We start from the raw sequence: 26,449 nt of genomic DNA, 5'->3' as shown, positions 1-26,449 counted from the left end.
TTTGGCTTACAATAAACACCCAATAATGATTATAGCTTAAAAGCATTTAATGTCACTATTTTTAATTTCATTAGTCAGCAAAGAACAAAAAACAGTTCTTACAACAGAATAAAAATTAACATTGTAAAATATTATTACATAAAGTTTTAATTAATACAGAATCATAATATTAAAATCCATGATCTATTACTATTAAGAAAATTGTATTAAATGTTGAAGGTATAATATAAAAGATATACTGATGGAGAGCTCTACTACATTTCAAACTTTTGTGAAACTGAAGTGCATTCACCTTTATTCTACATTGAATTTAATGGCTTTCAAGCCCATATGAACATTAATGCTTTTGGAAATAAGTTGAGATTTGAGGAGCTGGTCAACAAATGGGCAGTCCCCAGTTTAATAAAGCTGATTACGTTCCAAAAAAACTAAGTACTGAAGGAAACAAAAATTGTCCATTAGAAAATAAATTTATCTTGGTCCAATCTCTAAACAGTCAGATTGGAAGTATCTTTCTGTACTTACAGCTATGATTTTAAAGAGTCCTTGAGGTTACATAATAAGCACCTGAAAAAGGATAGCACTCTTTCAATTAACTAAATGATGGATACTGAAGAATAGATAACATTGCTTTATGTTATTTATTATGATTTATTAAAAAAAGAGATTTTTTTTTTACTGTTGGGGAAATCACAAGCTACCCATCAGCAAATAAAGAAGATATCTTCCAAGATTTGGCTCTCCTGAAAATCTGTCTCATCTTCCTCTTCGTGTAGGAATCTTGGAGCGGAGGAGATACACCCAGAGCCTTCCATGGGTGGTTGTGCAGCTACAGTCCTTCTTTGGACAGATTTGGAAATAGGACTCAATGAGTTTAGTAACTCAATAAGTGATGTGTCACAACTAGAAGAGAAAAGAAGAGCAATATTATATCAAGGTCAGCCAGATTATGAAAATACACTCACCAATAGCCACATGAAGCATATCTAAAACAAGCAGATATGATCAAGAGACAGAGGACACTGAAAACCACAAGTGAGTAAAGTAAAAACTCACTGTATGACCTGAAGCAACTCCCTTACAGTATGTCTGTCAATTACAATGATGTTCTACATTAAAAAAAAAAAACTCTCGCTATACTGCATGTGTGAAAGCATATACAGATGGTGTCCACCTAATAAAGTACATCCTAATGTTTTAGTAGTATCTGAGAGGTACTATCTGTTGTTCATTTTATTTCAATATATGACAACCATGTATTCGCAATATCAAGTATATCAAATAGTAAAGGCTCTCTCAAAAATATATATTCTAAGACATGCAGATACCTGATGCACTTTAATACAAAACACACAACAGTTAAAATTATATTCAAGCATTATGTTATGATGAAATCAATACATATCAGCTATAGTAAATATGAAGTTATCCGTTTCAGTGATGATTTTAACTTTCATTTTAATAACAACTAAAAACACATGACCTATTTTAATTTTTGATCCACTTTCTTTTTTTAAACAGAATGAAAATGTATCAACTCATTCATGGTTACATGTTTGATTTAGTCAGCTCATTGTGACATCATATTGGCATTTCTTCTTCCCTAAATGTTATTACATTAGATTAGATATCATTTTAGGCAATGTAAAGTGATGTAACATGTATTATAGAAAAATAAGAAAATTCTAACACAAAAAGGATATTTAACTTGACAAAGCTCATAATTTACTAATCATTTTGCACATTTGAATAATGTCAAATCAAGACATCATGGTAGCAGGCTGAATCTTTAAAATATTCTTCGTTAGAACAAATATTGTTTTATATGTGTGTAAAATTTACTTTTAACAAATTTCATTCTATTTAGTCTTGATCTCACTATTGAATAGGTGCCATTCGCCTTATTTTTTTCATCATTTTTAACTCTATTATGGTTGCTCAAGATCACCTTTAAAAGGAAGAGAATAATCTCCAATAATATTCATTCACTTTTAAGTATACACTGCCAAACCGCTGTGGACAGTTGCTTAGTCAGATCTGTTGTATTGTATCAAAATAAAACTTTTTAAATATTTCTATAGTCTTAATCAAAAACTACTTTTGGTTTACATCATAACTCAAATGACTGACTGAAAAAGACCTTGATTTGGACTCAGGTCGGGCTGCTCTGTGTATTGACAGAGTGCTGTTTCTTTCACATTTGCACATGGGGATAGACTAGCAGTGCATATTTTTGAATTTTTGCACAGCTCATCAGATTGAGTTAAGCACTTTCTAAAAACCTGAAATTTGAAGGAATATTACCAGACTATGTCTTGCAGTGGTGCAGTGTTTTCATAACAACATTTTTTGACATTTCATATATAAGCCCAAACACATTTTGAACTTCACATATAAATGGCAAATTATTATCTGCATAAAGCTTTCAGCTGCTTTATTGTGTTATAGATCCATAGCATAGATGCCTTTTTAAGTAAGATACCTGTGCATACCATAGGTCTATAACACCCAAACATTCAGGTTAGTGGTTTAAGTTACACAGTTTATTTACACGTCATTGGACTGAGTTATATTTTTATCTCACTGCAGCATTCCGAATTATGCATCAATGTTGAAAGAAAAGCAAAAGACTGTAAGTCTTTATCATCTTTGTGTCATAAGATGAGACTCTGGCAGTACTTCATGGTAATAAAAGCTATTCTGTCTTTTAACTCACTCATACAAAACACTACTGTGTGCGTGTTAAATATCTCAGTTTTGCTTCAATAAGGGTTTCCCTACATTTCAGGAGTTTTTCAGTCACTTACCTTTAAGACACATAGAATTGATAAGAAAGATACACAAGTGGAATTTTGTATTATGATTATAAAAGTTTCTGGACAAATGATTTGACTAATTCAAGTTTTTTAAGGTATTCTTTACCAGAACAAAGGATACCATAGGAACATGTACTTTAAGCTTTCTGACCACAGGCTCACACTTACGCACATATGGGCAGACTGAGACCAGCATCTGGAAGTGAACTCTGATGAAGCTACACCTTTACTATAAACTACTGTAGGTGTTCACATATCTGTCTGTCTGTCTCTCTCTCTCTCTCTTTGGAGCTGGGCATTCTGGAATAGCTGTGAACATTTTGGAGAATCACTAGGTCTAACCACCTCTACCATGATCTGGCTTTTTGGCAGTGACTTAACCCAGACTGCGAAAAAAGACATACTTCAAGAAGGGAACCTTTGTACCTAATCTCTTACATAAGACATTTATATGTCACATTAGCATGATGTCAGTTTGTATCATACTTTTCCTGAGAAGACGAAGAGGACATAGCAATGACCGTACATTCCAAAGTGAACTTAGAGGGAGGAAAAAAAATATATATCATACACACTGTCAAATAACCTTGTGTCAAAGACAAAGGAGTGCACTCCATTGCAAGTCCTTCAGTTGAACCCTAAAAAATATTACAGTATATGAAAAAGGTTGTAAAATCATGAAACAAAAACATGTGCTTCATTTACATCTCTAAATGAGCAAGCAACAACCTTTTCCATCTCATTAGTTTCTTTGTCTCAATTGTCCTTATTGTATTTCTTCAGAAAGGATAGAATGCAACTATCACCTTTCTATTTAGCTTTAGTTTATTATTAAATTGTATTATTCTGTTTTTTAAATGAATGTCATGCAGTTGAGTATCTGTAAGTCTCACAGATGACAATCCTGAAACCACAAAGATAGGCAAGGAAAATAAAGAGGAAGTCTTACCATAATGTCAGATTACTGGTATTGTCAAAATCAAAGCGGGGGATTAACTAGCTGATTGACTGATCAACATCAATCGATTAATTTCTCTTTCATACAATACTACTAAATTTACAGGACAGTGGATTTGTAAACCTTGAAGGTGCTAATGTATATACTTAAATGTATACTAATGTATCTATTTAAAGGCAGTGAAATATAATAATGTTAAACATGCAAATATTGTGCTAGCAAACAATAAATGTTTTTAAAAGGATGAAAAAAACATTTAATATAGTACTATAACCATAGTTAGGATTTTGAGGATAATTTAAACAAAAAGGGTAGTATAATTATTAAAACAGCAACAGTAACTAAAAAAAATGAATTCATACTGAATTATGGTGATTCTACTGTGGTATTTAGTGCATAAAATAGATCCAGCCACTAACTTTAAAGGAAAGGCTTGAAAAAGAAATAAAGTTAAATAGCTCAAGATTGAGAGCGAGAGATTTGTGTGTTTATATGGTCACAAATGAATGTACCAATGGCCTTGAGGGTTTGGAGCCTAGAATGTATTTTTTTCCTAGTTTTAACAATGTTAAGTGTATAATACAGATCTACAACATATCTTTAAAATGACTGAATAGTATAAATAAAGTTTCTACTCATGTTTCAGTTCTTAGAGTATTAAAATAAAAACTTTGATCCAAACTGGAGTTTTAGCCATTTCATTATGGAATGCGTACTCCTAATTTATTGCTGTTCTACAGTTTGGCATCACAAACAGGACCCCAAGCATCTCACCTGAGGGAGCCCAACACTCTGATGATCGGCAATTGCCAGCCAACAAAAAAAGACAGCCACTTTTAAATGTTTTCTATGGTTAACCTCTAGAGGTGTACAATGGTATGTTACAGCAGGAATAAAAGAGGCAGAACCCAAATTAACCCTAAACGGGAATTCATAAAATAATGGAATGGTAAGTAGTCCAGTGACTGTGCACTGCCATTCTTTTATCTATTTTGGATCAATAGTCTTGACAGTGACTGTGGAAAATGGGCTAAAAAGGCCTTATTTACATGTTAGGATGTTGGGAATTGTGTCAGTTAAATATTAAGTGAACAATGCTGGTTACAGTGGATGCCAAAAACATTGGCATTTTTTAACTTTTTTCATTGTTAATATCACAGAATTTTGATACTATAGTACTTTCAGAACTTAAAAAATCTTCTGACATCAGAAAAATTACCTTGACAAAATCCTTACACTAGACTTACTATTTGGTAACACAACATAAAAAAGAATAATGTTCATTCTCTCTCTCTGTATACTGGTATAAGGTTGACATGGAAATAAGGGTTACTTTGACAGTATGCACCACTGTTTCTTTGTAAAATGCTCCAATTCTCCCAAATGCAGCTTTCTGATCCCTCTACAGGAGTTCAGTTAAATTTAGATTCACAGTCAAGTGCAGGCCATTTCAAAACAGCCCAGTGTTTCGTCTTTTTCCTGGACACTTTATGAAGAGCTTTTTGTGTAATTGTCCAGCTGGAACACTCATGATCTTTGACAGCAACCCAGGTTTCTTACACAGTGTTCAATATTACTCTCCCAAGATGCCCTGAGAAACTCCTGATTTTCTACTGGTTTTCTGTCAACAAAGAAATGTTGTGATTTTTTAAAAACAATTCTAATTTGTCCTCACCTACAGACAAAATATTCCCTCAGAAGGATTTTAGAATGTTCAGGTGTGATTTTACACACTACAACTGGGCTTTCTTATATTTCATGGTCAGCAATAGGCTTCTACCACCGACTGCCTTTTCATTATGTCGGTGACAGATGGAGGTTGAAACTATTGTACCTTTTGTTTCATTCACCACTATTTTAAGAATCCTTTATTGCAAGATTTCATTAATTTTTCTCTTGCATCCATGTCAAGGGAGATTGAAGCACTAAATAACATTGAGCATGGTGGACCACTGGGGAGTCTGAAGATGAACTCGATGCCAGGAGGTTGTCCCTGCTATGTTAAAAATTTCTGTCTCACCTCCTCAGACAATCCTTTGTCTTTTCTTTCTCTTTTCTCTCTGTGGTACACACACACACAAAAATCTACAGAACAAGGAACAACTTTTCTCGATTCAAACTAATTGTATGTGTGCTTCTTATATTGCTGGCACGTGAACTCATAAAAGGTATGTTTACTTAAAAATTAAACTTCTAAAAGTTGCCAATAATGTTGTCCTGTCCATTTAAGATATTTTTGTGGAATTAGATAAAAGTTATTTTTTTCCAGGTTTTTTCACAGATAATACAGCCAATCAATCAATCAATAAAAAACCAAAAAGCACTGAATTGCCTGATGGCAGTTGGCAGAAAAGACCCCCAGAGGTACTTTTTAGAAGGAATGAGCCAGTGGCTGAAACTTCTCCAAGAGGGTGTGTCCTGGAGGGGATTTTTCATGGTGTAGGGGCACTGTATTATGAGAATACCAAAGCATTTTTAACAACTTTTACAATTCTTGAATTGCCAGGTGGTTATGGCACAACAGCTAAAGAGACAAACCACCTTTCTTCAAATCCATCTTCAACAAGTGATAATTTGCTGGATTAAGTCTTCTGCCACTTTCCTCTTCTTAGATGAGTAATGACATGCAACTGTCTGCTTTAAATTTACTATTATGCATCAGTTCCATCTATCCATGTTGTATGTTACCATAACTATTTTCTGATAATTTACCATAGAAGCTGGGACCACTTAATTTTGGGTCACTGCTTACAGGGCCACTCTTAACCATGAGGGTTGAACTGACAAAATCTAATCAGAAATGGAATGTGGTGAGAATATGGAGACTAGCAAATGGCCACACATGATTTTAACTGTGGGCTTTGCCAAAGTTTCTTGATAGTGGTGTTGGTTTGCACAGCAAATATGGTGTTTCAGTCAACTAATGTAAGTTAAAGACTTCATATAGTTAGTGTGCTAGCGATATTTTTTATTGCTGTGTGTGGAAGCTTTCATAGACTGTTTCATAGACTTCCTTTAATAAAGCTAGTACCTCTCATAATGTATATACACACAAAATAGCAGTATTTGTGTTATCTGGACATCACTTTAGGATTTGAAGAAAATATTTTTTGGTTGATTTTATTTTTGGCCAAAATGAAAATATTACTTTTTTTATTTTCTCACAATAAAAAAATATTACTGGAAGAAACAGACATTAAACAAACATTATTTTAATATTCCACCACAGACAAACTCAGCATAATGTTATGACTGACCTACTGTACATATCTCAGACTTGATTTATTTTTTTTAATTTCAAATTTTTCTATAACTGCTACACAACTGCACTATAACCTTAGTTAACTATTAGTCTAACTGTGCTTAAACCATTTATTTTTAAAAACAATTACTCTACAAGTATCAGTAGTACTAGGTTGTTGTACCGTGTTAGCCATTATGAATGTAGAGAAAAGCCAAGCAAAATGACACCTTTTATTGGCTAACTAAAAAGATTACAATATGCAAGCTTTCGAGGCAACTCAGGCCCCTTCTTCAGGCAAGATGTAATCAAGTATCAAGTATCTACAAGTATCACAAATGCTCCTTTCAGTTAAGGTGTTCATTAAATCCCTCAGACAGCTACTCCTTCCAGTTAAGGTGTTCATTACATCCCTCAGACAGCACTGCATCAAGAATCGTCACTTATCAATAGCTCATATAACCACATGGACAAAGGATAATTTTGCAAACTTTTGTCAAGCACTGCAATATAAAGTTACATTCATAATTGCTCCCCAAATTTTACTATGCAAAAAAGAAGCCTTATGGTAACCATGAACAGAAGCAGTGTTGACTTCTGTGGGCATCTGGGATAATACTACTACTACTACTAATAATACATTTTATTTATATAGCTCATTTATAAGGCGCTTCACAGAGTCTCATAAAGAAACAACAGGTATATGTAACATTAGATACAGATGTTTCCTAAATAGAATCAGACAGATACAGGTTATACAAAAGCATTAAAAAGAATAAAAGACAATAAACCAGAGTAAATTCAATACTAAAAGAAAGTGTAGCAAAAAACATAATTTATGATATAACACACACACAAATTATACTGAACATCTGAATAGAGAGGAAGAATGAAAGAGTAGGCAGAATGTCAGGTTAAGTTAAAAGCCTTCATGAACAGATGATTTTTAAGTTGTTTTTTTAAAAGAATCAGTGGAGTCAGCTGATCTCATTAATTTAGGGATGTCATTCCAAAGTCTGGGTGCTATACAGCTAAAGGCCTTGTCTCCCATAGGGTGTAAGTTAGTATAGGGCACAACAAAATTGCCAGAATCCAAGGACCTTAGTGGGCGAACAGGAGGAAAATGATGGAGAAGTTCGCTGTTGTAGTCCGGTGCCAGGCCATTCAAAATTTTGCAAGTTAATTATGTAAGACACAGGGAGCCAGTGGAGGTGAACCAGGATGAGTGTTATGTGCTCGCTGCTGCAGGTCCTTACAGCAGAGTTTTGAAACAACTGAAGCTGTGATAAAATATTAGAGGGGGCACTTGCCAGTAGGGAGTTACAATAACCAATGTGGGATGTAATAAAAGAATGGACAATTTCTCAGCATTAGAAAATGAAAGGAATGAGCGAACACGAGATATGTTACAGAGGTGAAACTAAGAAAATTTCTAAATGTGGTTTATGTGGACGGAATAAGAAAGGGATGAATCAAAAATGACACCAAGGTTCCTTGCATTAGAAAAAGGTCTGATGAGATCACTGTCAAGAGTGACTGAGAAGGAGCTCGTTTTCTTAACACTAGCATCCCTGAAACCTATGAAAAGACTCGTAATCCCGCCCCACCTTAAATTCGTTCGCACCTCTCCATTAGTGATGGGAAGTTTGGATCATTTTACCGACACGGACCTTTGAGTCTTGTTCAGCAAAATGAACGAATCATTTTTCGAGTCATTTCGTTCAATTCTCTTTCCGGCTCAGACTGCATAGGTTAAGCTTATGGGGCTGTCATGTGATGAACGAACGACTCAAACCCGAAGACTCAAGAGATGAACTAATCAATTCTGTTTCTGGCTCTGACTGAGTTGGTTAAGCTTATGGAGCTGTCACGTGATGAAAGAACGACTCGAAAAACCCGAAGACTCAAAACAGGTGAATCAATTCCAATACAGAAACTATAGGAAGTTGCACAAATGCGCATGTGCGACTGAACGAATCACTCCAACGAGACGACTCGTTCATCCCGAGTCACATTAAAGATTCATTCAAAATGAACGAATCGTTCAAGAACAACCCATCACTACTCTCCATTAGCATCTTTTGTTTTGTAAATCTGTTGATCAGCACAAGCAGCAAGCTATCCCATTCCCCCCCTTGATGGAGGCTTCTTATCTGTGTGTGAGGGATCGTTATTTGGAATACATGCATTTCATGTGTATTCCGTGTCTACAAAGATCTGGGTAAGTGTACAATGAAAGGAAATGAAACACAAGACATGTTGAACACAAAACTAAAGCAGAAACATATTGCATGTTTTACTAATAATGACATGGTGTATAATGTGTGAAGACTTTAGTCCAAATATGAAATAAACACATGCACTTATATTCAAGCACATAACCAAAGTAAAAAAAAAAACACCAAAAAAACAATTTGTATGTTGCTGTCAATGAGTTACAAACCCAAGCTGAAATGTCAATCGACAGAAAGCTAATATGTATTCTTGCATGGTGCAGAGGTAAGAACTGCTGCCTTACAACCAAAAGGTTGCCGGTTCAAGTCTCGGCGCTTCACGTTTTGAGTAGTGAGCTGCTATTATAATTAATACTAAAATATAATAAAAACATGCATTTGATTTGAGTCTGTAACACCAGGTGTAAATTTTGGCTACTTGTAAAAGGTAGAGCTTTCTTTTTTATTATTCATTTTTATTCTCTCAGTGACGTTCATGTGGTACAACGAACTTGCCTCTGCCTCTCTGTGTTAATGCTGTTTATCTACATCCTTTTCACAAGAGCAGCGATGACCACAATTGGTACTACGGTTGACACCTGCTTAGAACTATTTGTTGTACCGGCAATCAAAAATACAAGGTCCTGTGACCATTATCAGACTGGACAAAGGCAGGACCGTAACAACAGACAGCTTCTTTACAGTGTTTTCGCTGGCTAATAGACTGCTTGGCACCATAAAGTAAAATGGGACTTCCACCTGCAGGTTTAGTCACTTTAGCATGCGAGTAATTCGCCATGATAATGTTTAGATCTGACGATGTATGTGGACAAAAAATGAAGTCTAACTGCATTCTCGTAGTACCACTGCTTGCGTACTAAAGTGTCAGCATGGCACTGCCAGGTCTAAACATTAGCGTGGAGAGTCGCTAGCATACTGAAGAATCTATAGCTCTTACGCCTGGTGCAGCGGCGTTGTTCTTATATGTGAGTGGATGTTTCTTTCGGAGCGGGCATCTGTTCTCTTTCTCCGATCTGAGTTCACCTCTGTTATAGCTCGTCTTTATTTGAAAACAGCAGTGTCAGATCGGGGCAAGTGTCAACGCGACTGAGAGAAGAAAACTGAATTAAAAAAAAAATGATTTTTTGATGAACTCGGATTTACGAGTTTTTTCGTAAGCTTTGGTAATTCTAGTGTTAATTTCACTAAGGCAGGTTGCGAGCTGAGAAAGCCCTGATGAAGTATCACTTTTAACATTGAAATAGAGTTGATTATCATCTGCTTAAAAATTATAACCCAGTCCATAGCTTCAAATGATATGTCCAAGGGGAAGAATATAGATACAGAAGAGGAGAGGGCTGAGGACAGAGCCCTTAGGAACCACTTGTGTGACTGATGCTCAACAACAAACAACAAACTCTTGCCTGTCAGTCAGGCAGGAATTAAACCACTGGGGGCGGGGGCATTGTGCCAGAAATACCCATCATGTTCTCGATTCGGTACAGCAGAATGTAATGTCTGACAGTGTCAAATGCTGAAATAAGATCTAACAAAATTAATATGCCGGCTTGTCCAGAGTCTGCTGCCATAAGCAAATCATTTGTTATCCAAAGCAGAGTAGTTTCACAGCTGTGCTGTGCCTTGAAACCAAACTGAAAGGCTTCCCTCAAATTATTAGATTTATTATTATTATTGCTAAGTAATTGGTGAGGTAGGAGGCTACAACACGCTCAAGAACATTTGACAGAAAAGGTAAGTGATAAATAGGCTGAAAATTGTTATGATTGTCAGCATCAAGACCAGAGGTTTTTTTTTTTTTTTTAACAGTGGGGTTACAGAAGCAATTTTAAAAGTGGCTAGCAGAAAGCCAGTGTCAAATAATGTATTTATTATTGTTGTAACAGTTGGAATTATGGCATGAATGCAGGATTTAAGAAGTGTGGTGGGGATGGGGTCCAGTACACAGGTAGTTGGCCTCATCTTACAAAGTGGGTCATTAACAAATGCAGAGGCGACTGGTGAAAATTTTTAAAAGGGCTGGATGGAGTAGGAACACAGGGAGAGATACAGTGAGTCCTCGGGTTACAACGTCACAACATACGACGTTTCGAGTTTACGATGCGCACTCCCATAAAAATTAAAAAAAAAAAAAATTGAAACGTGAGTGTTTCGGATTACGCTGTTAGCGTCATACTTACAGATTTACGGCAAATTACAGTAGTTTGGTTGCATGCAGCGAAAATACGCGGTGTATGAATGAGGGAGCCGGCGAACTACAGGTAGTTTGGTTGAGTGCGGCACAAGTGTATACTGCCGACTTTTTGGCTCTTATCATGGCTTCTAAATGAAAGTCAGAGTCTTCAGATGGTAGTGCTTTGAAGAAGAGGAAAGCCATCACGATGGAAGTGAAATTAGATATTTTAAAGAGATAAGGAGAATCAGCGACGAACATCTGCCATGCGCTAAGCCTTAGTCGTTGTACCGTAGCAACAATTATCAAGGATAAAGACCATATCCTAGAGCATGTAAAGGGATCAGCCCCTATGAAATTGACTGTGATTACTAAACAGCAAAGTGGCATAATGAATGAGATGGAAAGATTGCTAATTTTGCGGCTGGAAGACCAGAATCAGCGGTGTATACCAGTAAGTCTAATGTTGATTCAGGAGAAGGCTAAATGATTGTTTCAGGCAATAAAAAGTGAAAGATCTGGGTAAGTGGGAAAGAAGTGAAAGTGAAGAGTTTGTGGCTAGTAGGGGCTGGTTCATGCGTTTCAAAGCTTGTGCCAACTTGCATTACCTTAAGCTACTGGGTGAAGCTGCTAGTGGGAATGAGAAAGCAACAAACACATTTCCTAATAGGTTGGCTGAATTAATTAAAGATGGGAGCTACTGTGTTAAACAAGTGTTTAATGCTGATGAGACAGGCCATTTTTGGAAGTGTATGCCTAACAGGACCTATATTGCCAAGGAGAAGAAGACAGCACCAGGCCATAAAGCTCGCAAGGAGACACTAACTTTGCTTCTTGGAGGGAATGCTGTAGATGACTTCAAACTCAAGCTTCTTTTGGTGTACCAGGCAGAGAATCCAAGGGCACTAAAGGGCATTTGGAAGGGTCAACTTTCTGTTGTCTGGAGGTCTAACAAGAAGGCATGGGTGACGCTTCAAATTTTTGAGGAGTGGTTTTCCAGCCATTTTGTGCCAGCAGTGAAGGACTACTGTGTTAGCAAGAGACTACCTTTTAAGGTGTTGCTAGTGATAGACAATGCCCCAGGTCACCCTGCCCACTTGAGTGACTTTAACCCTAATGTCAAGGTGGTTTACCTTCCACCTAATACCACTGCCCTTTTACAGCCCATGGAACAAGGTGTCATTGCCTCTTTCAAGGCCTACTACCTCTGGAGGACATTTACTATGGCCCTTAATGCAACTGAGAAAGACAAGAACCTGACACTCAAAGACATTTGGAAGTCTTAAAACTTTTACAATGCTGTACAAAACATTGCTTTTGCCTGGGATGAAGTTAGGCGAACAAACTTAAATGGTGTGTGGAAAAAACTGTGCCCCCAGTTTGTGTATGACTTCCATGGCTTTGAGGAGTCAGTGGAGGCTGTAACAGAGAAGGTTGTTGCCATGGGTAAACAGCTTAATTTGGATGTGGAGCCTGAGGATGTCACAGAACTACTTGCATCACATGGAGAGGAGCTGTCTGCTGAGGACCTCATTTAGCTGGAGAAGCAACTGATTGAAGAGCAAGAGATAGAAACCCCAGAACCCAAGAGATTTACCACCAAGGGTTTGGCAGAAGGTTTTTCTATGATAGAGGATGGGTTGGCAAAATTTCAGGCTGAGGACCCCAACGATGACAGATTCAGTAAGGTCTACAGAGCTGTTATGGATGCCTTGTAATGCTATAGTCAGATTTTTGAAGATATTATCAACCTTCCAGACTAGCCTGGAACAATTCTTTAAGAAGGTAGAGAAGCCTGCAACAGATCCTGTACCCTCTACATCAACTGCTTCTCGAGATGAAACACTTGTAGTACAGGTAGAATCATCTCCAGCTTCCTCCTTCCAATACGTCACTTTCTTCCACCTTGCAATGCCCCTTTCGGTGTGCAAGACAACCACAGGAATAAAGTAATTTTTACACTGATTTTTTGCCATTTTTTCTGTTACTACAGTACATTTACAGGTAAGATGATAGAGAGGTAATGAGACAGTGAAAAGTACTGCTTTATGATCAGAGAGTCCCAAATTACTGCTATAAGTGTTGCTGACATATAAACCAGATGTGCAGATCAAGTCCAATATATGACCAGAGTGAGTAGGAAAATCAACATGTTGCACCAAGTCAAAACAGTCCAGTAAGGATAGGAATTAATTTCTCGGCTTACATGTAGTAATGTTAATATTGGGATTAATAAAGTAACTATCTATCTATCTATCTAATATGGATGTTGAAATCGCCAAGAAGAGTGACTCTCTACGAAAGGAAACTTAAGTGGGTTAATAATTCAGTCAGATCAGATAAAAAAAAAAAGATGCATGTTATTTTGGTGGGGGGTGACATTGAACAATGTGTAAGACAGGACCTGATTTTGTTATTAGCTTAAGAGCCAGACACTCGAAAGACAATGAGCAGTCAATTGGGATTCTTTTGATGTTTAGTTCAGTTCTAACAATTATTTTAACTCCTATTCCTTGTCTTGAGCTGAGAGGCTCTGTGAAGTAAATGTATCCAGATGGTGTCGCCACCATGAGAGATCTAAAAATGTTTGTTTTTTGCCAGATTTCTGTTAGGCAAAGCATGTCAAAGTTGGAGAAGAATACAATGTGAAAGATGATGCCATTTAAAATTTAAAAATATGTCATGAAGTAAGAAATTACATTTTCAAAGGTGGTATTACAGTGAGAAAAATGGATAAACTTTTTTCCATTGTCAGTTTACTTGAAGGAAATATAAAGCATGAGATTAAAAAGTTTACGCTCCAATATTATGGTGAGGAAAACATTCATATGAGTTACATCTCTTTTTTCATTATTATTTATCATCCTTTCTTCTAAATTTATATAGAAATAAACCATTAACAGGATTCTTAATAAGAATTCTGTTTAATTTTTCAAGATTCAGAGGTTTGCATGAAGGAATGTTGCCATATTTTACTGCATATCATGATTATCTACTGCTTTAAAATGATACATTATACAATACATTGTAATGCATTTTTAAATGCTGAAAAGGGTACTGTACGTGCCAAAATCTGAATGCACATTTATTCAGTGTAATCATTTTCCAGCCCTGTTTCATATCCTGTATTTTTAACTCAAAGATGAATCACATTATAAAATGTTTCTAGGTATCAGACTGCCCTGCCTCCCATTTCACATAGTGTTTAGAGATTTTCTTAAAACTCACAACTGAATCGCTAAGCAATTTCTGCTTTGAAATTCTATTAGGCTCTATAACAGGGGTCACAAACTCTTGTCATCATGGAACAAAGTCACTTCTAGCTTCAATTCCACTTGAGCTTGCAGCTAATTAGATGTAACTGAAGTCGATAACTGGGCACAGCTTACAGTTCTATGGAACCAATGCATACTGTAATTTATAATGAATATAGTCTATATTTATTGATGTGAGAATCTACATACCCTGTAATACTACTGAGAGGATTTTGGTACAGGTGCACTCCACATAACTGATAAAGCATATTCAATTAAATTCAATCTGATTCATATTAATTGCACTTTCACTTATGCATACACCATGCTCCACAATTCTACTTATAAGCTTAGCATATTATACAAACAGAACAAATCTAGGATAAAAAAAGAAGTTCAACATAAACACAAAACATATATACATTGTGAACGTCACCCGGGCACAGACAGGCGGACATCTTGTTTAAAACACCACCACACGTTTATTTACAATATTTACACAATAATAATGGTCACAAAGACCCAGTCACGTGCACAAACCCCAAATAGTCCTCAAACTCCTGGCCACAATGCCTTTCTTGGGCCGCCTCCACACTCCTCTTGCTTCGCCCTACTTCCACCCGACTCCAGCCCTGAATGAATGGAGACGGCCCCTTTTATAGACGACCCGGATGAGCACCTGGTGTTCCCGGCATTCCTTCTCTGACCACGCCCAGCGTGGCGGAAGTGTCGGCTGTCCTCCCGGCTGCTCTCCGGGCATCCTCCAAAGTCTTCCCCCCAGCACTTCCTGGTGTGGCGGGAGTGCTGGGGAAACAAGTCCCCAAGGCATTGGGGCGCCTCCTGGCGGTGACCACGGGCTCCTACAGGGAAGGGCTTCCATGCCCTTGACCCGTGGCCCCCAAAGCAACCCGGAAGGCAAACCCCACGTGATCCAGGCAGGGCTCTGACCCTCTTCCGGTCCCTCCTGGCGTCCCGGCCGGGTCATGGCCCCTGGCATCCCTGACAGTGCCCCACAGCCAGCGAAGACCACTCGTGGGCAAGAGCGACCCGTCCCGCGAGGGCAGCAGAGCCCCGAAACGGGCCCCACTCGAGGATAGCCGGGGTCCGGCCCCGCACTCCTAGCAGGGACAGGGGCGGAGACACAATCCGAGCACCAGCCCTTGGTGCATCCCTGTGCCTCGCACAGGTTGTGCTCCCCTTTACCGACACCCGGGGCCTCCTCGATCGGCACCCCTCCGAGACCTCCGCGCCCTTTGGTCCGAGCCACTGCTCCCCGTAGGCTCCTCCAGCTGTGAGCGCAGCTGCGACCGCAGAGAGAACATTCCGCTGACGGCCCGACATCAGAGGGCTGTTCCGCCACGAAGGGTTCCTTCAGCCCGCCGGGTCCGTCCCTACAAAGAGAACACAGGGGCAGAACCGCTGCCAAAGCACCCAGCTCGTGCCATGCACGGCAGCGTTCCCCTCCAATCACCCCGGCACTTGCCTGATCGGCACCCTCTCCGCGGCTTCCGTGTCCCTCTCGATGATGGAGGCGCCGGCACCGCCTGCTCTCTCTGCCTGCCTCAGGGATTCCCTCTGCTCCCCAGAGGGCAGCCAGCCATACGCGTGCACCCAGCAACGCTGTCTCACCATATTGGAGGAAGCGCACCCAGCCGCTTAATCCTCCCTTCACTCTTGGACGCCTTGACGGTGTGCGACTCCGATAACCAACACGAGCCCCTGTCCCGTCGGCGTCCCCTTCATATCGGAGGAATCGGCACCCAGCCCTTTATTCCTCCGTTCACTCTGGGACGCCATGACGGTTTGAGACTCCTTATGGAATAAAAGGCGCTCTGTCCCGTCTGCGTCCCTATAGTGCGGCGTAAGACCGCAGCCGACTCGGGCGGAGGGCGCTAGGACCCGGGCACTTAGCAGCCCGTGTCCATTCAGCGCCCTCGACTCCCCTCGCCAGCGATACAGCCGCGGCGCTGCACCTCCTGTCGGAGGGCTGCTTACTCGGAACTGATCGTTGTCATCACAGCCTTTTTCAGCAGACCCTCCCGTATGCTGTACGGAGTCGGCTGTACTCACCGCCTCGCTGTAACTCTCCTCGCTGGAGATTCCAGCGTCGCGCCGTCCGTTGGTGATCGAAACAGTCTCAGCGCCCAACGCCTTCCTCTCCAGTTCCAGCACCTCAGCCCGGAGGTTACAAAGCACCTGCAACACACGCTGCCCGGTGGGCTGAAGGGACACCCCCAGCTCCGCCAAAGCAGCCGGCAAAGACGGGAAGTGAAGCGGCCCGGAGCCTACCTTTCTGTCAGCCTCCAGCGCCGCCACTTCCTGTGGGCCTTCTCCTCCGCCCAATCGGGTCTCCCCTGCCCGTGATGGACATTCCTTGGTCCCGCCTCTGCAGTCATCGGCGGGCCCGCAAGACACACCGCCCAATCGCGTGCCTGTCAGGGGGAGGGACTTCTGGTCCGCGGCCATCTTGCCTCCCCTTCTGCGGTGGCGACGTGCCTGCCGGCAGCCTTGCTGTTGCCAGCGCCTTCGAGCTGCAGCGTCTCCTCCTCCACAGCCCCCGCGCCTGCCGCCACGCTGCCGGAGCCCCGCAGACCAGCATGCGCCTGCCACCGACGTGGATCCGGAGGTCCCTGCCTGCAAAGAGAAAACACGCCCGTCCCTATGGGCCGGCTGCCGCTAGGCAGGGAACTCACCTTCCGGACTCGTCAAACCGAGGACACTTCCTCGGCGTGGCCTTTCTTGGACGCCATGCGGTCCCGGGCGCCTTCAGCAACGGCCTGCTCGTAGGAGACCGCTGCACTCTGTAGGCACGCCACCTGCCCGCCTCAGGGAAACATGGCCTTCCTGCGGACCCCTGGCGGTCCGTGGGGTTCCTTTACCCCGCGGGCTGTGTGCACGCAGCACCCGCGGCACGCGGGTGGGGTCCCCTGCTGCGCCGGGTCGTCCACAACAAATTTTTTGACTACAGGTCCCCGCCTTGGAACAGGCGGAGCATCCTGCCGACTACGCCAGATGTGAACGTCACCCGGGCACAGACAGGCGGACATCTTGTTTAAAACACCACCACACGTTTATTTACAATATTTACACAATAATAATGGTCACAAAGACCCAGTCACGTGCACAAACCCCAAATAGTCCTCAAACTCCTGGCCACAATGCCTTTCTTCGGGCCGCCTCCACACTCCTCTTGCTTCGTCCTACTTCCACCCGACTCCAGCCCTGAATGAATGGAGACGGCCCCTTTTATAGACGACCCGGATGAGCACCTGGTGTTCCCGGCATTCCTTCTCTGACCACGCCCCAGCGTGGCGGAAGTGTCGGCTGTCCTCCGGCTGCTCTCCGGCATCCTCCAAAGTCTTCCCCCAGCACTTCCTGGTGTGGCGGGAGTGCTGGGAAACAAGTCCCAAGGCATTGGGGCCTCCTGGCGGTGACCACGGGCTCCTACAGGGAAGGGCTTCCATGCCCTGACCCGTGGCCCCAAAGCAACCCGAAGGCAAACCCCACGTGATCCAGGCAGGGCTCTGACCCTCTTCCGGTCCCTCCTGGCGTCCCGGCCGGGTCATGGCCCCTGGCATCCCTGACAACATATATACTATGTGCATAGTATATAACAAGTTTTTAGAGAGGATAAGAAAGCATTTTGATTAAAATAGGTCAAGTTGACCTATTATTAAATTTTTTCATAATTTTTTCAGGGTTGTGTGAAATCTCTATGGTTAAAACCAAATAGAATATGAATGTAAGCCATATTACTAAGAATGGCAGTACATCATGGTGACCACAAAACACAATAATGTGCACGTATGGAGAACATGCAAATCTTAAATATCAGAATATACACATGGGGCTCAACCTCTACCAAATGAAAATAATTTCTTCTAAAGCATAATGATACATTCATCCACCTTGGGTCTCTGGTTTTGAGAAGCACGTGGTACTGTGTTATATAAAAATGCATATGTACTAGCGGGGCCAGCTCTACGCTGGGGCAAGAGGGGGCAATGCCCCCTTAAACAAACGTCCTGTCCCCTTAAATCAAACTTTTAGAGGTTGAGAAAGAAAATAATCGTTTACCCACAAACTGAATATGGACAAGATTTACTACAGTAGCTGAAAAATCCACTGGAAAAGGCACAAATGAGATGATAGGTTTCACCGCTTGTTCGCTCTTTCCCTTTGTGCTCTGTCTGTCTGCAGCTCACACAGTACTCCGTAGAGATCCCCCACTCACCCTCCCCCCAGCTAAACATCCAATCACTGTTAGTATGCAAATGACCCGGTGTCAGGTTTCTCAGTAGGCAGGGCAGAGCGAAATGAGCTGCGCAACAGCGGGAGGCTTTGAGGAAGCAGCAAATCTCTTACGTCAAAATCATAGCGACTCGTGAAATAATTAACAACAACTAAAAAACACATCTATATTTGTACAGTCAATGGGGGACTAGTCCATTGTTCTTTTCACAGTTTCAGTCTGGTAGAGAAGTGTTTCTTTCTCGATCCCACAAGCACCACTGCTGCTGCATAGAGCCGACTGGAGGACCCGTGTCTGTCTGTCAGACCCCGACACAAAGCCCTGCCCCAGCTTTCAACTCGGCACTCAACAGTTTTCTTGTTTCATATACAGTACTGATGTAATCACAGCGATTTTAGTAAAGCTTATTCACTTTCTACCACAGCTTCCAGCAGTTCACAAAGGGAAAGTTAATGCTGTGAGATGCATCCTTTTTCCCAAGCTTTTAAAAAGTGTGGCGCTGCTCCTGCCTGTACCAATAGCAGTAGCAATGATGCTGCTACTGGTACATCAGAGACAGCAGCTAGCATGTCTACTCCTGTGGCATCAACAGGCACTGCTTCTCCTGTACCTCTGCCAACAATTGCTGCCCCAAAGCAACCCGCTCAGCTACCCATTGACTTAAATGGCAATACACCATCCCAGCCAATACTGGGTAGTTACCCCAAACGTGTATTAGGTGGTACAACATTAAGATCATTCAATCCTGCCTGGTACTGCACACAACCATGGCTGGAGTACTCTGTTGTGTGGGATGCATGCTTCTGTTCCCCTGTCGGAAATATGGCAGCACCGTTAACGAGAGGGATGTACAGTAGTTTTTACCTTAACTGGTTTTAACAACTGGAAAGCAGCACTTGATCGAGACAAGAGGTGGGATACAAGCTCTGCTCCCAAAGAAGGTTGACAGATATGTCCCATACATCCACTGCTACAACCACCAACTGCACTTAGTGCTTGAGCATGCTATGCAGAGTGAGCCGTGTGCAAAAAGATTTTTTTGCCTATCTAGTTCACTCTACAACGTTTTTCACCACCACTATGAGCTCCATAAACACGATGCACCTTACTTGTCTAAAAAGGCTGCTTGAGATCAGATGGACAAGCCACTATGAGGTGACAAGGTGCACTGTGGACAATCAAAAACAAATCCTTAGTATCCTATCTGTGATGACAGAGGATTATGATGCTGCAGTTGACCTGTGCACTGAGGCATCAGGCCTGCTATGCCATATTAAGAGGCATCACTTCTTTGAGATTGGAAAGTTCCCAGTGCGGGTGTTTGGTGTCTTGAAACCAGCAAATGCTCTTCTACAGTCTCAGTCAGTTGATCTGTGCAGTGCTTCTGAGGTTGTTAGTGCAGCACTGAACTCCTTAAAAAACATCCGTGAGGATGACTGTTGGGGAGTGTCATCTCCTGCTGAGGATGAGTCACATCTAACAAAGAGAATGAGAACAATGAGCAAACACCTGGGTCAAAGTATTGTGCTCTCAACCTTGGGTCATACAGACTCTGGTGACCCTACCATTTCCCCCCATCAGTCTCTGAAAAGATCCTTGCTTAACATCCTTGACAGGGCCATTTCAGAAATGGAAACTAGATTTTCATACAAGAAGATTGACCTGATGAGAGCCATATCTAGTCTTGCACCCAAATCTAGCGCATTTCTAGATCCCACCCTGTTGCACCCTCTGGCTGTGATGGCTGGCACTGTAGCAGATGTTGTAAGTCTGAAAAATAAAGTTATTGTTGCAAAACAGATGCTGCTCAAAATTTTTCAAAGGAAACAGACCTGTCCACTGTGTGTAAACTCCTGCAGGAGTACAAGGAAGCCTTTCCTGAGTTGCATAAATTGTATGTAACAGCCCTGGTCATTGGTGTGTCTTCAGCATCGTGTGAGAGTTCCTTCTCCACTTTGTCACGGGTCCTAACCCCCTATCGTCACATCATGTTACACAAAAGAAAGACTAATTTGGTGATCTTGGCCCATGAGAAGTCAATAACAAATAACTTGGATATGATGAATTTGGAAGAGTTTCTGCAAAGAGACACGGGAGACTGTTGCTGTACTGTAGAATGGAGTGAGGAGAAAGGAGAGTGGAGCTGTCCAGTTGCAAACAGAGAGTCCAGTTGCTTACAAAACAAACAAGCTTAAAACAAGACAAAAAGACAAAAAAAGAAGCAAAAAGTTAAAATGTTCTGTTCTAAATCTGTTCTGAGTCTAGTCTGAGAATTGTAGGAAAAGACATGGTGAATTGTTTTTTGTTTTAATTACTATGCCAACCCTTTTTAGTTTTGTAAATATTGCCTATATTGAGATGTCTTATTTTATTCTTACTTTATTTTGCAAATTTATTTGAGAATTTGGCCATCCAATAAAGATAAACTTTATGTTGTTGGTTGTAAAGATCTGGAGGGATATTTTATTTTATTTTTTATTCTATTTTTCAGTTTTATTTTTCAAGACTTGGTGAATTGATTTTTTTTTAATAACTTGGCCTACCCTTTTTAGTTTTGTTAATATTGGCAATAGTGAGAAGTGTTATTGTTGGGTTCTAATATATTTGATATAGGCCATCCAATTAAGGTAAATGTCATGTTTTTAGTTGTTATAATCTGATGAGGAATATTTTATTTTTTGTTGTTTTATTTTTATGTTTTCCTCCTGAGGGATTACCACCTTATCGTGGTCAGGGGGTTTACGTGCCTCAGTGCCCCTAAGAGCTACACCAGCAGAAACTTAGCCTTCAGGTGGGACACCCAAGTTGGACAGGTCTTAGGGTAGGGGCCTGACAAAGTGCAATCCAATGACATGACAAAAACAGTTATCCAGAGCACCCCACCCCTTTCCAGCATCCATCGCCACCATGTGCCCCCTTCACATTTCTGTCTGCCCCCTTAAATATGCCTGTCTAGAACTGGCCCAGTGTACTAGGCTGTGCTTTATGCTTTAATTACCCATTACCCAAGATTAAATAAATATGTGAAAGTTTTGTTTAACTTAAATGCTCACCAGTGAGGGAAAGAATAGAAGCTTGATCATTATAACAGTTATGAAAACTAAACTTTAAAAACTTTTACTGTTAGTCACAGTGTGATGTGGGTAGTGGCACTTGCATCACAGTGGTAAAGGGAAGAAACATAAAACTTGAGCCCCTGTAAGTTAATCTGTCATATTCATTTGTTCTCCCAGCCGCCTGTCAATATCTGTTAGGAGTTTTTCATTCTGCGTTTGAGGCACCGGTGAGCCGCTGTTGAAATGTGAACATTTGCATTTTTATTTGTTGATTTATTTAACAGACAGCATCTCAAACAGCAATCCATCACTGAGTGACATGCCGAATATGAATAATGTATTTTACACCGCCGGTTACAATCACTAATAAGCAAGGGGCGGAAGAAACAGCAATGGAATGTTAATGCCTTGCCTATGTAATATTTATCGAAGACTCACCAAGCTTTATTGCTTTTTCAAGGTTCAATAGTTGTGGCCGTCAAACATTAATATCACTTAGGTCCAATTTCAACCAAACATCTTTCATATGTTCTAAATAAATCCTTGGGTTTATAAGGAGGGTGGACTTTTAGTGAGCTGTCCTGTAAAAATATGCTGCCAACAACTTCTAAAAGGGAGCTTCAGCCTTTATATAAATTACATACAGTATATATATATATATATATATATATATATATATATATATATATATATATACTGTAGAGAGAGAGAGACATAGAGAGATCATGTAACTTTAATTGAATAAATTTGTGAATGATGTGGTATTGCTGTATTTTTCAATCAAAAAATGAATGATATTAGAGATATCATAGTATATCTCCCCAACACTGCAGAACCTCCAAAGCCCCGGTACTCCATTATAAACAAATTAAATGCTTTCACCAGGATAGATTTACCTGAATTACATAGTATAATCTCTCAACTAAAACCCTCCACCTGTGTCCTTGACCTAATACCAACAAGGTTTTTCAAAGAAGTATCAGGCGTGCTAATTGACAATATTCTTGACATAGTAGATTTGTCATTAGATACGGGAGTCTTCCCAGACTGTCTTAAGACTGCTGTAGTTAAACCCCTGCTCAATAAAAATAATCTTGACCCCTCTGCTTTGGAAAATTTTAGACCCATCTCTAACCTGCCCTTCTTAAGTAAAATTCTAGAGAAGGCAGTCATTATGCAGTTAAATGACCACCTCAATAAACATGCTATTCTTGATAAATTTCAGTCAGGTTTCAGAACAAATCACAGCACAGAAACTGCACTCGTTAAAGTAGTAAATGACTTATGGTAAATGCAGACAGAGGCCCATTTATCTGTTCTCATCCTCTTAGATCTGAGTGCCGCATTTGACACCATTGATCACAATATTCTTAGAAATCTCCTTAGTCAATGGGTGGGCCTCTCTGGCAGTGCCTTAAATTGGTTTGAATCCTACCTGGCAGGTAGAAAATTCTTTGTGAGTTGTGGTAATCACATCTCAATGACGCATGATATTCTATATGGTGTTCCACAAGGCTCTATCCTGGGTCCGCTTCTGTTCTTAATCTATATGCTTCCGTTAGGTCAGATTATCTCAGGTTACAACGTGAGCTACCACAGCTATGCTGATGACACAAAGGTGAACTTATCAATAGCACCTGATGACTCCGACTCTCTCGATACACTAACGCAATGTCTTACTGGTATTTCTAAATGGATGAATAGTAATTTTCTCAAACTAAATAAAGAGAAAACTGAAATTTTAGTAATTGGCAATAATGGATTCAATGAGGTTATCAGAAATAAACTTGATGCATTAGGATTAAAAGTTAAGACGGAAGTAAAAAACTTAGGGGTACCTGTTGACTGTAATCTGAATTTTAAATTGCATATTCATCAGACCACTAGGACAGCATTTTTTCACTGAAGAAACACAGCAAAAGTTAGACCTCTTATATCATTGAAAGATGCTGAGAAATTAATTCACGCTTTTGTTTTCAGTAGACTAGATTACTGTAACGCACTCCTCTCAGGACTACCCAAAAAGACATAAATCACTTGCAACGAGTGCAGAATGCAGCTGCTAGAATCCTAACTAGGAAAAGAAAATCCAAACACATTTCTCCAGTTTTGATGTCACTACACTGGTTGCCTGTGTCATTCAGGATTGACTTTAAAATACTGCTTATGGTTTATAAAGCCTTAAATAATCTCGCTCCATCTTATATATCGGAATGTCTGACACCTTATATTCCAAATAGTAAACTTAGATACTTAAATGAGTGTCTCCTTAGAATTCCAAAAGCTAAACTTAAAAGAAGTGGTGAGGCGGCCTTCTGCTGTTATGCACCTAAAATCTGGAATAGCCTGCCAATAGGAATTCGCCAGGCTAATACAGTAGAGCACTTTAAAAACTGCTGAAAACACATTACTTTAACATGGCTTTCTCCTAACTTCACTTTAACTTAATACTGATACTCTGTATGTTCAATTCATCATAATAACTATTCATAGTGGCTCCAAAATCCGTACTGACCCCAACTCTCTCTTCTGTTTCTTTTTCCGGTTTCTTTGTGGTGGCGGCCTGCGCCACCACCTACTCAAACCATCATGATGCTCCAACATTGATGGACTGAAAGCCAGAAGTCTACGTGACCATCATCATCAAGTCCTTCCATGAGAACCCTAAATACAAAGAGGACTGTTTGATTTATGTTAGGTAGATTGCCCAGAGGGGACTGGGCGGTCTCTTGGTCTGGAATCCCTACAGATGAAATTTTTTTTTCTCCAGCCTCTGGACATTTTTTTTTGTTTTTTCTGTCCACCCTGGCCATCGGACCTTACTTATTCTATGTTAATTAATGTTGACTTATTTTTATGTTTTATTGTGTCTTCTATTTTTCTATTCTCCATTTTGTAAAGCACTTTGAGCTACATTTTTTGTCTGAAAATGTGCTATATAAATAAATGTTGTTGTTGTTGTATAATTTATTTCTTTAACTGTTGGGTATATTTCACAGTATACATTAAAAAAAAATCTCTCTTTAAAATTCACACAGAAACTTTGCATGGCCTGATAATTCGCAGACAGAATCCAGCATGCGTTACAATCACATTCAAATAATGTCCTGGTGGAAACAGTACAATGGTAACAATCAACATTATAAAGGAAGTTTTTAATATAGTTTTTTACATTGAATGTAGGTTTACTTTAATATGTCTAACTAATTTTACAGAAGACAACACAGTATATGCAAAAGTATGGTCTGAATGTGGAACCATTTGAAAAAACTGTGTAAATATAAATAGAATACTTTCATGGCTATGAATGCACACACTTTCTATTGCCTGATGTCTGCTGCAGCCAAATTTTAAATGCTTGATTTCTGTTAACGCTGTATATGCAGACAAGCCAGCCCTTGGCTTACTTTCCCTGTTGTAAACTGACTTTTCTTGTGTTACTCATCATAACTCTGAAATATGGTTTATTGTCTCAGATGGCATGTCAGAAACCGCTGTAATCCACTTTTGCAGGGTAATAAACACATATTGCTGTGAAACTGCCTTTCACAAATGATGATGCTATTAATAAAAAAAGCCTTATTATTTTTCTTATACTGTATTCCAGAAAATTATTTTAAATTTACACGTGTTAAATCTGTCTCTTTTTACTATAAAATGAAATATTAAAATTATACAGGTACAATTAAGACAGCATAGTGCTTCATACATAACCAGAGAGATGATAGAGAAAACTGCGTTTCAAAGTTTTAGAATCACTAGTGCAGAATGAAGTTCTGGATATTTCTGAGATGGAAAATAAAATCACATACGTGAATAAAAAAAACCAAGGAATGTCAAAAGCAAGTGATTAACAATAGAGTTGTACTTAACACAAAATAAAATAATGAGAGCTCCTTCTTGATAGTTATATAAAACAAAAATGGGCACACAAACAGTAATTAGTTAAACATGTAACAAATAAAAAACTTTCGACATTTGGGTCAAAGATCAACTTTCAAAGGGACAGAACAACATATAATACATTTAAAAATTATACATCACTTTTAGCAACATTAAGAATTTTCCTGTTGAAATGAATTTAAGTATATAAAGTTCCATAGACATCAGCACAATCCTCCCTCAAAGGCAACAGTGTGGTATCGTTTCTAAAAGCCAATATTGTTTCACAATTAACATTTAAATTACACAAATACTTATTGACAAGACCCCTAACGAAGAAAAACATTTAAAGTGCTGAAAAGACAAAAAATGTGAAGTCGCTATTCTTTCAGTTTAATTTTAGTACACAAATAGTACATTTTCTACTTATTTTTTAACTCGCGCCACCAAGCATGTGTTTCTGGATAGCCCTTGAGAAATGTAAGCTATTTTTTCAGCTAATAATCCGAGACTTACTCTTTCTTTCTTGGAAGTGAAACTCCTTGCTTAATTATAACTCTTGTTTTTCTTGCTTTTGCAGTACTTC

General features: G+C 39.9%; 1 protein-coding gene across 2 annotated transcripts in view; it reads right to left on the bottom strand.

Annotated features, from left to right (window-relative positions):
- Positions 1-454: 454 nt before the first annotated feature.
- Positions 455-26,449, bottom strand: part of kiaa1328 (KIAA1328 ortholog) — a 348,340-nt gene continuing 322,345 nt past the window's right edge. For both annotated transcript variants that reach the window (XM_039759112.1, XM_039759111.1), the window contains one exon: positions 455-903. In XM_039759112.1, coding sequence (XP_039615046.1) covers positions 705-903 — 199 coding nt within the window. In that variant the 3' untranslated portion in view covers positions 455-704. The remainder of the gene's footprint in view (positions 904-26,449) is intronic.

This window comes from Polypterus senegalus, chromosome 7, assembly GCF_016835505.1.
Source record: "Polypterus senegalus isolate Bchr_013 chromosome 7, ASM1683550v1, whole genome shotgun sequence".
NCBI classification, from domain to species: domain Eukaryota; kingdom Metazoa; phylum Chordata; class Cladistia; order Polypteriformes; family Polypteridae; genus Polypterus; species Polypterus senegalus.
The sequence above is the reverse complement of the archived record's forward strand: the minus strand, read 5'-3'. Positions and strand labels throughout refer to the sequence as shown.